The 12,713-nt window shown below is 55.4% G+C and overlaps 1 protein-coding gene across 2 annotated transcripts in view; it reads right to left on the minus strand.

Moving 5' to 3' along the window:
• Positions 1 to 2,681: 2,681 nt before the first annotated feature.
• Positions 2,682 to 12,713, minus strand: part of RAB11FIP3 (RAB11 family interacting protein 3) — an 81,176-nt gene continuing 71,144 nt past the window's right edge. For both annotated transcript variants that reach the window (XM_030229622.2, XM_030229623.2), the window contains 6 exons: positions 10,886 to 11,026; positions 9,994 to 10,075; positions 7,284 to 7,421; positions 6,172 to 6,327; positions 5,651 to 5,791; positions 2,682 to 4,944 (listed from right to left, as the gene is read on the minus strand). In XM_030229622.2, the coding sequence (XP_030085482.2) occupies positions 4,831 to 4,944; positions 5,651 to 5,791; positions 6,172 to 6,327; positions 7,284 to 7,421; positions 9,994 to 10,075; positions 10,886 to 11,026 (772 nt within the window). In that variant the 3' untranslated portion in view covers positions 2,682 to 4,830. The remainder of the gene's footprint in view (positions 4,945 to 5,650; positions 5,792 to 6,171; positions 6,328 to 7,283; positions 7,422 to 9,993; positions 10,076 to 10,885; positions 11,027 to 12,713) is intronic.

A 12,713-nucleotide genomic window follows, 5' to 3' on the forward strand; every position in this document is an offset into this window, starting at 1 on the left:
CGGGGTCAGGGCTGCACTGGGGCTGCCCCCCTCCCCCAGGTCTGGGGGTCTCTTGCCCCCCAGCCCGGCTGCCAAGGGTTAACCCCTCCCAGCCCCGGCCCGGGGTCGGCAGCAGATGGGGAAGGGGAAGGAGCTGGAAATGCCCTCTGCACCCAGAGCAATCCCTTCTCCTGCAGCAGAGCCCCCTGTGTGGGCTGGAGCTGTTCCTGGGGCACAGGGACACGGCCCCGGAGCCCTGCTGGGCCCAGCCCTGCTGTGGAGACACAGGACAGGGACCAGGGGGGACATGGGGGTGGTGGCCTTGGTCGTGACCAGGCTTTGGGGGCGTTCAGAAGTGCCACTGGCCCATGGAACCACAGGATTGTTGTGGTTGGGAAAGTCCTCTGAGATTATCGATTCCAAGTGTCCCTCAGCACTGCCAAGGCCACCACTGACCCATGTCCCCAAGTGCCACATCCACGTCTTCAAACCCCTCTAGGGATGGTGACTCCCCCTCTGCCCTGGGCAGCTGTGCCAGGGCCTGACCACCCTTCCATGAAAGAATTTCCCCAGTATCCAACCTGACCCTCCCCTGGCACAGCTTGGGGCCATTTCCCCTTGTCCTGTCCCTGTTCCCTGGGAGCAGAGCCTGACCCCCCTGGCTGTCCCCTCCTGTCAGGAGTTGTGCAGAGCCACAAGGGCCCCCCCGAGCCTCCTTTTCTCCAGGCTGAGCCCCTTTCCCAGCTCCCTCAGCCCCTCCTGGTGCTCCAGCCTCTCCCCCAGCTCTGTTCCCTTCCCTGGACTCCCTCCAGCCCCTCCAGATCCTTCTGGCCATGAGTGGCTCAGAGCTGCCCCCAAACCTGGAGGTTTGTCACTGTGCTCAGCCCCCCCAGCTGGGTGGAAGGGCTGGAGCTGGGCTGGGCTGGGACCAGCTCTGGAGCTGTTCTGAAGGATGCAGAGACCTTCAGAGCTTTGGGACTTTTCTGGAGCAGTTTTGAAAAGGCTGCAGAGGTTTTAGGCCATTCAGAGCCCTTTTCAGAGGGGGTGCAGCAGAAGAGCTGGAGTGCTTTGGAGCAGCTCTGATTATTTTTTACGAGTTTTTGAGAAGCTTTGGAGTTGTTTTAAGGTTGCCTGTGCCCCTCTGATGTCATTTAGGGTAGTTGCAAACTGAGTTTACATTTATTATTAAAAATTTTAACCCTTTTGAGAGGCCCATGAAGAAGGTCCAGAGGGGTTTCAAGGGTCTTTTGGAGGCTGTTGGGGCACTCAAGGAGTTTCACAGCTGCACAGAGGAGGCTTGGAGAGCTTCAGAGCTGCCAGGAGACCTTTTCTATGATCCGTTTTGAGCTATTTCAAGGAGTTTTAGAAGAGTTTAGAGAGCTTCAAGTGCTACTTTGAGGCAGTTTGAGCAACTTGGTGCCTTTCAGGGCTGGTTGGAGGAGCACGAGAGCTGTTTGAGCAGTTCAAGTGGCTCAGTAATGCCCAGAGCTCCGTCCTTCCAGAGCCTGAGCAGCTCCAAGGAGATCCAGAGCCCCTTGAAGCAACCCAGCAGCACAGAAATACCCCCAGAGCTATTTACCTACCCCATTTCTAGAGCAGCCTCGAAATGTTGGAGGTCCAGATTACAGAGGAATTTTTTAAAGGAAGTTTTAGAGGTGTTTAGGGAAATCTTTGGTGCACTCTAGAGCTGCTTGGAGGGTGTAGAGCAGTTGGGAATGCTTCAGAGGTGATTTACAGATGATTTGAAGGTGCTCAGAGATGTTTTAGGGCAGCTCAGGGATGGTTTAGGCAGCTAAGGGACACTTTAGAGCATGGCAGGGATGTTTTGGGACAGCTCTGGGATGTTTTGGAGCAGCTCTGGGGATGTTTTGGAGGCTCAGTGCTGCCCTGAGCAGTGTGGAGCAGTCTGAAGCGATCTGGGGGGTTTCAGAGCTCTCAGGGTGTGTCAGAGCCTTTCCCAGCTCTTTGCTGCAGCTCCAGGGCTGCCCGGAGCAGTTCAGAGGAACAGTCTGGAGCCATCCGCAGGCACGGCGGGAGCTGGGAGGGGATTTTGCACGTTCAGGCCCTTTGGGGCAGCTTAAAGGGGTGGAGAGGGGTGGAGGAGGCTTAGAGGGGTGGGGAGCAGCTTAGCAGGGAGGTGAGGGCGTTTAAGGGATTTTTGGAGCCGTTCAGAACAGCCGAGTGCTCCGAGGGGGCTCTCCCGGAGGGAAAGCTCCGTGCTCCTGCCTGGAGCAGACCCACGAGCCCTTGTCCCAGCCTGCCCCGTCCCTAGGCAACAGGATCAGCTCCGAGGGTCCCACCTGGATCCTCCAGGAAGGTGAAGGGGGAATTCCCCCATTCCCACCCACACAGCTTGGCTGGCTGGGGAGATTCTGGCTCCCTCCGACCTTGATCCCTCTGGAATCGGCGGGGTCCAGCCTTTCTCATCCTCATCCTCCCAAAATCAGGGCATTCCAGCCAGGTCCAGCCTCCCTCATCCTCATCCTCATCCTCATCCTCATCCTCATCCTCATCCTCATCCTCATCCTCATCCTCATCCTCATCCTCATCCTCCCAAAATCAGGGCACTCCTTGGTGCAGGAGCATTTCCACTCAATCCAGCCCCACTGGAGATCCAGCACTTGGATATTTGGGATGGTCCAGTCCAGAACTGGGATCCTCAGGATGCTCCAATCCACCTCTGTGGAAAAACAGTCTCTGGGCAGGAATAGTAACAACTTTTAATCCGACAAGAATTGATACATCAGTTAAGACAATACCATTTTTGCCTCTTTTTTGGGGGACTTCCTTCACATACCAGTCGGGAAAGAGGGACATTTTCAGGATGTACAGTTTTTGTCTTGCTTTTGTTTTTCTCTCTCCATAGGGACTTTAAAGCATGGTGAATGTGCAAGTCAGTGCTTTTTGTTTGCTTAAAACTTTTTTTTTCCCCGGTGCTTATTTACAGTTACAGTACCTCTGTGAGAGCGACAGGAAAAAACAAACGATTGTTTGAGACCTGGGGATCTGGGATCCCAAGTCGAGAAAGGCAGATCTCAAATATTTATATATTTATACATATATATATATATATATATGCTTTTGTGTATACACAGATACATTTCTCTCTTCTTTTAAAGTATTAAAAAAATGGATCAACCTTCATTCTATAAAAATACCTACTCTACAAGATAGAAAAATTTTCCCTCTCCAAGTATACACTGATTTACACCCAAAGCTTCTCTGGAAATGTACATTACGTGGCTTCTTCCCGCGGCCTCGGGGCAGGGAGGGGGGCAGGGAGGGAGGGCTGGGGTGCAGGAGCTGCCCCGGGGTTTGGGGCTCACCCCGACCCCACAGGGGCTCCGGGGAATCAGCCCCAGAGGCGCCGTGGCCGTGGCTCGGCCGCTGTCCCCTGGGATGAGGCGGTGACAGTGGCCACGTCCCCCTGCACAGGGCCACCCCGAGGGCTGGAAGGGGCTCGGGGGGAGCAGGCCCCCCCCGGGATTGCTGTAGCTTCTGCTCCCAGGCTGTCCTGGCATTCCCAAAACCTGACGAGCAGGAAGAGGAACCAGGGGCTGAAGCCGATCCCTGGGATTCCGCTGGCTGCTCCTCCCGGGAGCCCCGAGGAGCAGGGGGGGACAGCGGCCACTCCCGGGGTCACGCTGCGCCACGGCCGCTTGTGCCAGCAAGCCCAGAGCTGTCTGATGTAAAAATGGCTTTTGTTTCCCAGGGAGCTGCTGGTGTTCTCCAGCTCCCCTCCCCATCGGCACAGAGATTCCAGCCCCGGCCGGTGCCAGGGATGAGGAATGAGGGGGCTCCTCCAGTCCCTGGCCAGCCCAGGAACAGGGGGAAAGGCAGCCGGAGCAGGCACTCACTCCAGGGCTGCAGCTATCACCAGCAGAACCCTGCTCCGGCTGGCAATGGCACAGGCCACTGTCCCCAGACTTCGGGAGGTGAGCTGGGGACCTCGGGCCTCTCTGCTGCAGCTCCCAAAGTGCTGCGTGTCCCACCCAGGACGAGGAGAGGCGGCCAGGACCGGCCTCCAGCGCCGGCTGAGGAGCTGCAGCCGTGTCGCGGTGCCAGACAGAGCCTGTCCCCAGCTGGGGACAAGTGACAGCTCCTCCTGGAGCCACCTCAGCGGCAGAGCCCGGCAGAAGGAGGAGGGAGGAGGAGGGAGTGGAGCCGGGATGCCGAGACCTGCTGACAGTACTGAGCCACAGACAGCAAAAATAAATAAGGAGGCAGGTGACCGAGCGTGCTCACGCCCTGTCCCCAAGAGCCCCGGGCTGCCCCTGCAGCCACCGAGGGCTCTGCACACAGCAGGAGCACGGGGCAAGGATGGGCCGAGCCAGCTGGATGAGGCCATTTGCATTAAGTTAATTAAAAAAAACCCCAAAACCCCAAACCAAAACCAAACCCCAACCCTGTGCGAGTCTGGAAGGCGCTGCCCTGGCTGCCAGCTCTGCCCGGGGGTGTGTCAGGGACACTTTGGCACAGCAGACGCTCGGGCCCGGCAGGGCAGCGGGGCAAAGTCAGCGCTGTCGCTTCAATCTCCATCGCGATCTCCCGCGGGTCGGGTCGCAGCGTCCCTCGGAGGGGCGGTGCCTGTCGGGACAGTCCCCAGCGCCACAGGCACTTCCCGCAGTGTCCCTTTCCTGAGCTCCTTCTCCAGGTTCCCTTTCACCCCTCCACAGCCAGGAGGGCTTCAAAATAAGGGAGTCAGACAACAAACCCTGGCTGCTGGTTTTCTTTTCCCTGGTCCATGGCTCAGGCACTCCCTGACCTGAGGCTTCCTTGTGCCTTCATCAAGTGCAAAGACGTTTGGAGTCCCTCTTCATCCTCTCAGAGCACCAAATCCTCCCGGCTGCATTACTTGACTTCCAGGATGGAGGGGTTGGTCTCCATGATGGCCACGATGATCCTGTCGATGTAATCCTGCAGGCGGAAGTTGATCTCCTCTTGCTTCTGGATTGCTTCCATGAGCTGCAGCAGAGGGGAGAGGGAGGGAGAGGTCACTGCCTGACACTGCTCAGGGCTTCCCGTGGCTCCGTGCATCCATGGCTGACTTCCTGGCTGGGACACTCCTGACCCTGTTTAAATGGCCAGGTAAAAACTCGTTCTGCTCACTCCTGTCCTTCCTCAAGATCTCAGCCTGATGGAGAGAGCTGCCCTGGAGAGAGCAGGGAGCATCACATCTCCATTGGATCCCCAAAATATCCAGGTGTGTTTCCCCACTTCCTGAGGTGTTACAGATTTAATTCCAGTGCTTGTGCAGGCTCAGCCACCCCTGGCTGGTGCTCAGGGAGAAAAAATGCTGAAGAAGCTGGGATCTCCAGAGGGAATGTCCGGGCTCCCAGGGGTTTAAAGACAGCTCCAGACTGATGGACACAGCCTGTGGTGGCTGTTCTGCCCTGGAAGAGGAAGGCTGTCCCAGGGCAGGCAAAGCAGAGCTGCCAGGATCAGCAAATGGGCAGGGAGCAGCTCCCCTGTTCCCAGGAAGGAGGGCTGGCAGGCAGGGTAAGTCCTGAGAGCTCTACAGAAAATTGTGTGGGGATTTCTTTGCTCTTACCAACTTTCAGGGGAACTTTGAGCATGGGCTGGGCCACAGACAGGGCACATCCACTCCTCCCAGGCCATGCCAGGTGGAGACACCCAGGAAGGTGCAGTGTGAGCTCCTCGTGGCACGTACCTCATCTCTGGAGACAGAGCTGATCTCTGCTGCCAGGGACTCGGAGAAGGAGGCTGAGAACAGGTTCTTGGCTCCCTGGATGCTCAGGTTGATGATCTGCCCATTCAGCTCATCATTCTGCTCCTTCAGGTTCCTGTTATCCTGTTCACACACACAAACCACATACTGCTGGAGCAGCTGGTGCTCAGAGCTCATCCAGAACAGCAAAGGCAGACAGGGGCTTTCACCCTAACACAGCTCACACATGGCTGGGAAAAGCACATGGGCTGCTGCCTCCACCTCAGCAGAGCCTGGAGAACCTCTGGAAACATGGGAACACTGGGAAGATCCAGGGGACACAGCAGAGAGAGAAGGGCTCCTGCTGTCCCTGAGAAAGCACCAACCTCCCTCTCCCAGGACAGGAAAGCAAGACAGCACTGGACCCCTGGATCCACTCCATCCCTTGGGAGAGAGCCCCTGGACCCTGCTGGTCCTCCCTTGGCATCAGGGAACCGTTTCCCTGCTAGCCCAGACCTCCTTACCTGCTTGAGCTGCTTGATCTCCTGCTCCAGCTCTGTCTCCCGTGTCCTGCTGTTGTACTCCTGCAGGCCCATGCTGCTGCTCCGGCCCCTGCGCTGCTCTGCCTCCAGCTTGAAGAGCTGCAGGTGCTCCAGCTGCTTCCTGAGGTCCTCGATGAGCTGCAGAGCAAGGCAAGGGGACAGCTGAGTGCCACAGGCCTGGCAGATCCAGCAGCACCCTCTGGATGTGGCTGCTGTGGGAGCAGCTCCATGGAATCCTGCAGCAGGATTGCTGGCCACAGCAGTGGCTGCCCCTGGATCCCTGGAAGTGTCCAAGGCCAGGCTGGATGGAGCCTGGAGCAATCTGGGACAGTGGGAGCTGTCGCTGCCCATGGCAGGGGGTGGAACAAGCTGGACTTTGAGGTCCTTTTCAACACAAACTATTTCATGACTGAATTCCTTTCTGGGGGGAACTTGGTTTCCTCTTCCTCCCTCACACCCCCAGCAAGCAGGAGATGGGGAGCTACTGAAATACATGAGCACAGCCCTGCAAGGACCTTGTTGGAGGGCCAAAGATGCTGGGTTTGGGTCTGCAGCAGCACAGACCCCCCAGCAATGTGGGTCCCTCCCCAGCCAGCTCCCTCTGCTGCAGGATTGGATCCCCTCCTCACCCCAGAGGCCTCGGTGACACCACAGTGACAACTAATTCCACTTTGGGCCAGAGCTCCTTTCCTGCCACCACAGCCAGCCCTGCCTGGGTCCCCAGCTGGAGTCACCAGGCACAGATGATGGGAGCACTGGGCAGGTGTGATCCAGCCCCCAGCACTCAGCTCCCACCCCTCTGCTCCTGCCTGCTGGCTCCATGTGCCTCTGGCACTGGAGGGAAGGGAAGGGGCCAGGGTGGCCACTGTTTGGCAGTAAGGGAAGGGGCCAGGGTGGCACAGCCCCTTGCAGGGACACTGCTGGATGAATTCCAGAGCAGCACAAGTGACTGAGGTGCTGCAGCTCAGCTGCTGAACCCCTTCCCACTGCCCAGGTAGCACTCCCTGCTCCAGGCACCCATTTCTGGAGAGGCTGCCAAGGCCAGATTCCCACATTTTGGGGACAGGGCTGTGGCAGGCCCAGACTCCACTCACCTCCTGCGTTGACTCCTTCTCCTTCTGGAACTGGTGCCTCTCCTGACTCAGCTTGTCCCCCATCTTCCTCTTTTTCTCCTGCTCCTCTGTGAGCTGCACAGTGAGGTCCTCAATCTCATCCAGCAGCTTCTGCTTCTCCTGCAAGGACACGAGCAGTGAGAGGCCCTGGGGCCCAGCTGGGTGCTGGCTCTGCAGGGAATGCTTCTCTCCTGAGGCACCAGGAGGCTCTGCCTGCTGGGATCTCATCTGCTCAGAGCCAGGGGCTTGGCAGCACTGAGGGAGGCAGTCAGGGATGGCTCCAGAGTGAATCCACATGAATATCCACCCTTGTGCTGTTTTCTGGGAAGCACGATGCTGGTGTGGGATGGGCTGGGGCCAGCACGGGGCTCCAGGCCAAGGAGAGACATTAAATCATAAAGCTCCTTATGTCTGGATTTCAGAAAAGTCCTGAATCTGAGATCTTTACCTCCCTCTTGGTTTCAGACGTGACAGGTTTGAATTGAGGGCTGATCCAAGAAGAAATAGACCAGCTGAAGCCAGGATGTAAAACACACAGCCCAGCTCTGTTCCCTTCTCCTCCCCAAAGCCTTGGCTGAATGTCTGGGATGCAGGTGAAGATGCCAACAGCCCCTAGAGCAGCACCTTCTGCCTGTGACCAGCCTTTTCTGCTTCTCACTCCACCCTACCATCAAGGATTCTGGAGGTGCACAAGGAGCTGGGAGGGGACACAGCTGGGACAGCTGATCCCAGAAGTCAAAATGGATTTTGAATACTAAATGACATCATGTTCATCAATAGAAGCTGGGGGAAGAATGAGAAAAAGGGAGTGTTTGGAGTGATGGCATTTGTCTTCCCAAGTCACCCTTAGGCTCCCTGCTTGGTGATGGAGCCCTGCTTTCCAGGAGATGCCTGAACACCTGTCTGCCTTGGGAAGCAGTGAATTAACTCCTTGTTTTGCTTTGCTTCTGTGGGCAGCTTTTGCTTTACTTAATAAACTGTCTTTTCCCTCAACCCACAAGTTTTACAATTGTTGGCCTTCCAAATCTCCCTGGCCTCACAGCTCCCAGTCCCATGAGAAAGGTTTTGGCTTTCAGAACTCCACAAATGCCACAGGACCCCCTGCAGTGCTGGTGATGGATGGCCCCTGGCATGCAGGGCTGAGGAGCAGCTCCATGGGGGAGCTCCAGATGCTGGCTCAGCGTTGGAACCCTGGCTGCTGAGAACTTGAGACTTTCTGTGCTGCCAGGCACTGACCCCCAAGAGAGCACTGCACTGACCTGAGGCTGTGGAGAAGTTTCCAAAATGGAATGTCAGAGCTGGGATTGTGGGTGTGGAGTTTGAACAGAAGTGTGTGATATCACAGGGTGGGAAACTCAGAGTTTCAGGGTTTAGAATACAGTAATAGATATAAAGCAAGATGGAGGTTTTAGGGTGGAGGCTGCTCCTGCTTCTTCACCTTCTTCTCCATGGGTTTGGGTGGTTTTGTGTAACTGGATAAAAAGTCCACACTGCAGGCATGGGTGGTTGGTTATTGGGTTAAAAGTAAAAATAATTTAGGTGTCATTTCTTAATTGGACAGTTTAGCCTTCAAAGGCCTTGTAGAGAGAGAGATGGGGCTCCATTTTTAGTCTGTTAGAGTGAAGTGCTGTACAACTCAGGGTTTGTGAGACTGTAACAGAGATAAGAACTAATAAACAACTGAATCCCAACAAGAAATATCTTGTGATTAATCCTGGCCCAGGCAGAAAAGAAGCAAAGACTCCACAGCTTGGGGGTGTCCTGCTCCATAGAGCAGCACCAAGCAGAAAAGGCAACACTGACAACAAAATCCTGATTTTGGGACACTGGACAGGAGAGCAGCTCATCAGCCAGGCTTCTCCTGGGCAGGCAGGGGCAGTGAGTGCAGCTCTTGCTCCTCCTTCACCCATTCACTGTGGAGGAAAGGAGAACAGCTCTGCATGGGTCAAAACCAACTCTTATCCTCAGAGCCACTGGGGTTTTCCTGCCCCCAGCCTCAGCTGTGCTCACAAGGCCCTGGCAGATGAAGACCATATCAGGAGGATGGAGCTGCAGAGCTCTCCCATGGGATTAAACAGGGATAAAATGCCTCAGGCCCTTCAGCTGGAAGAGGTGGTTTGATCTCAGTTCAATTTTAACCTTAATTCTGCCCCAAGCTTGGCAGAGACAAAATGCAGCCCCTCTTCCAGGTGTCCCACCTGTAACCCACTCTATCCCTGAAGGTGAGGCTCCTGCCCATCCCAAGAAGCCTCAGGAAGCCCCAGTCCTGCAGGGCCTTGGATCCTGAGCAGGGTGGCAGTGAGAGGGGCTGGGAGGTGACACAGAGATCTTTGGAAACTCAACTGACAAACCCCAGGACATGGAGATGGAGCATCCCTGCTCCTCCTCCTCCCCTGCACTGGACTGGCCACAGGGATGGGGACAGGGATGGGGACAAGCTTCCACAAGAGGGCACGAGTCCCCTCCTGAGCAGGCACTGCTACAGAGATTTATCAGGGGTTTATTCCCAGCTTCCAGGCTGAACAGTAGGAACCTGCAAGGAGAACTGTGTGGGATAGTGCTGTCCAAAGTGAGGTCTGTAGTGACTGGAAAATGGAAGCAACTGGTTTGTTTCATTAAGTGATCTTGTGTCCATGAAAATTCATCCCAAAGCCAGAATTTCATCCCCAAACCAGGCACCCTCTGGCCTCACCTCCTCAAGCCTCTCGATGTTGGCTCTCAGGCAGGGGACACAGGACCTCAGCTCGCTGTTCTCATCATCCAGCTGCTGCAGCCTGCAGAGGGAACGGGTGTGAGACTCACCCCAGCATCCCCCATGGGGGAGAAAACTTCCCCAGGAATATGAAACCAAAGGGAAGCCAGCAGGGATTCATCTGTTCAAGGCAAACCCCTGAGATATTTCTGCTGCCGGGGGAAAGAGAGGGGCATCTACACAACCCTGACATCCATCAGCTCCAGTGCTATTCCTTGTTCCAAGGGGTTTTTAGTCCCTGCACAAGCCTCAGCAGCAGAGACAACAGAACAGGGGGTCAGAGAGGGCTTTGGGTTTGCATTCCCAGGTAGAAGCCCACTGTCTTCACCTTCCATGGACTGCATGGGATGAACAACAGCAAAACACTCTGGGAAAGCTGGGAAAACCCTGTCAAATAACTGAGATCTCTCCCACCCCACTTCTTCCTTTGGAATCCACCAGGCAGCACAAAGCACCCTGGCTGGGACACTCTGCCTCCTTCCCAGGTATTTGCCTGTTTCCATCAAGATGGAAACATATGGGTATTAAAAATACCCCAAGGGGTCATTTATGGGAAGAAGCATTAACAAACCCCCTCTTCATCCCCATGCTGCAGGGCAGGCACATGGATAAAGGGTGGGAGCGAAACATAAAATGCACCAGAGCAGCTCAAATAAAGAATCCAATATTAGGTCTATGGGCCAAAGGTGGAAATAACCAAAACTCAGGGTTTGTGCTGATTTTAGTTGCACCTTGAACCCATTACACTCCCTGCCTGCCTCCCTGTGTCTCCCCAAGGCTGCCTGGGCACAGATTCTGGGCTGGCTCCAGGAGAGAGCCCCCCCAGCCCCACCTGGCCTGCAGGTTCTCAATCTCAATGCTCTTCTCCCTCTCCATTTTGCTGAGCAGCTCCCTCTGCTTCTTGATCTCCTCCAGCAGGGTCTGGTCAGCCCTCAGCTCCTGCTCCTTCAGCTGCTCCTCGAGTGCATTTGCTCTGCAGAGAGGACAAAGAGGGGATTAAACTGTCCTTAGGAGCAGGCCGCCATCCCAAGGCAGGGACCAGACTCTCTTCCCAGCCCCTTTCCCACCCCTCAGGTGAGCTGGGAGAAGCAGATGGTAAAACAGAACAAGCTTCCAGGGAAAACACACCAATCACCATCTCAAACAGCTTCCCTGCATCCCAGCAGATGCAGCAGGAGAAGCAGCACCTTTTCCATCACAGGTTTCCCAAGTCAGGTGCCTTAAGGAACACAAGCATGTTATTCAATTCCCAGCCTGGGAAAGAACTTCATTTTTAATTATTTTGAAATGTCTTTATGCATTAGAATTATTTCCAAGTGCAGCCACACACATACACATCTCTTAATGGGAATCTCAGAGTCACTGAGGTTGGAAAAGACCTTCAGCAGCTTCTAAGCCAAATCCCAGGGGCTGTGGTTCCACCTGCAGTAGCCATGGCACAGAAATCCTCCTTCAGCTGTTTACAGCAGGAAGTGGTCTCATTGCTCAGAGAAAAGGCAACAGCCTCAATCCTTCTTTCCACTCTCTTGTGATCCCAATCAAAACTGGGATCTGCAGGTCAGCCTTCCCTGTGTGTCAGCAGAACTGCAGCTCACAGAACCCAGAAGGGTTTGGGCTGGGAGGAACCTTAAAATCCATCCCATCCCACCCCCTGCCATGGGCAGGGACACCTCCCACCATCCCAGGCTGCTCCAAGCCCCATCCAGCCTGGCCTTGGGCACTGCCAGGGATCCAGGGGCAGCCACAGCTGCTCTGGGCACCCTGTGCCAGGGCCTGCCCACCCTCCCAGGGAACAATTCCTTCCCAATATCCCATCCATCCTTGCCCTCTGGCAGTGGAAGCCATTCCCAGTGTCCTGTCCCTCCAGCCCTTGTCCCCAGTCCCTCTCCAGCTCTCCTGGAGCCCCTTAAGGCCCTGGCAGGGGCTCTGAGGTGTCCCTGGAGCCTTATCCTCTCCAGGTGAGCACCCCCAGCTCTCCCAGCCTGGCTCCACTATCCCAGGTTGCTCCAAGCCCTGTCCATGACAGGCCCCTTGCAGGGATGGGGCTGGGAGCTGGAATTTCTGCAATAGCTTTGCCCAGGAGAAGGCTTTGCCCAGCTGATCCCACCCTCCCCAGCACCCAGCTCACCCAGAGCCAGCTGACACTTCCGGGCCAAGCTGCTGAAGTGAAAACATTTCCCTCACTCCCAAGTTTATCAGGGCTTAGGGAAACATTTGTTTGAGTGGCTCAGTTCCCTGACACGACTGTTACTTAACAGAATTACAGCCCTATAGATAAACTCTGCTGGGTTTATCTGCCCAGGGTAAAGCCATGCTGGGAGAGAGGAGCCTGGCAGATTAGCACACACAGGGATTAAATCATGTGGCTCCAAAGGGCTGCACCCTGGCCTGGATCCAGCAGGAGGGAAGGCTTGGAGCTCCAGGGACCATTTGGAAGGGGCATGTCAGGCAGGAAAATATAGTATATAACTATAAATATAAATATAAATATATTTTAAAAAGCCAAGTCCCAGAGTTCCAGAGACCTTTTGGGGGGGACACATAGAGCAGGGAAGCACACTAAAAAAAAACCAGACCAAAAGACAAACAACAATAACAACAAGAAACAATCCTGAGTGGGAGGGGAGCCACAAGCATCATGGATTCCAGCTGCTGGCCCT

This window comes from Serinus canaria, chromosome 14 (assembly GCF_022539315.1).
Source record: "Serinus canaria isolate serCan28SL12 chromosome 14, serCan2020, whole genome shotgun sequence".
NCBI lineage: Eukaryota > Metazoa > Chordata > Aves > Passeriformes > Fringillidae > Serinus > Serinus canaria.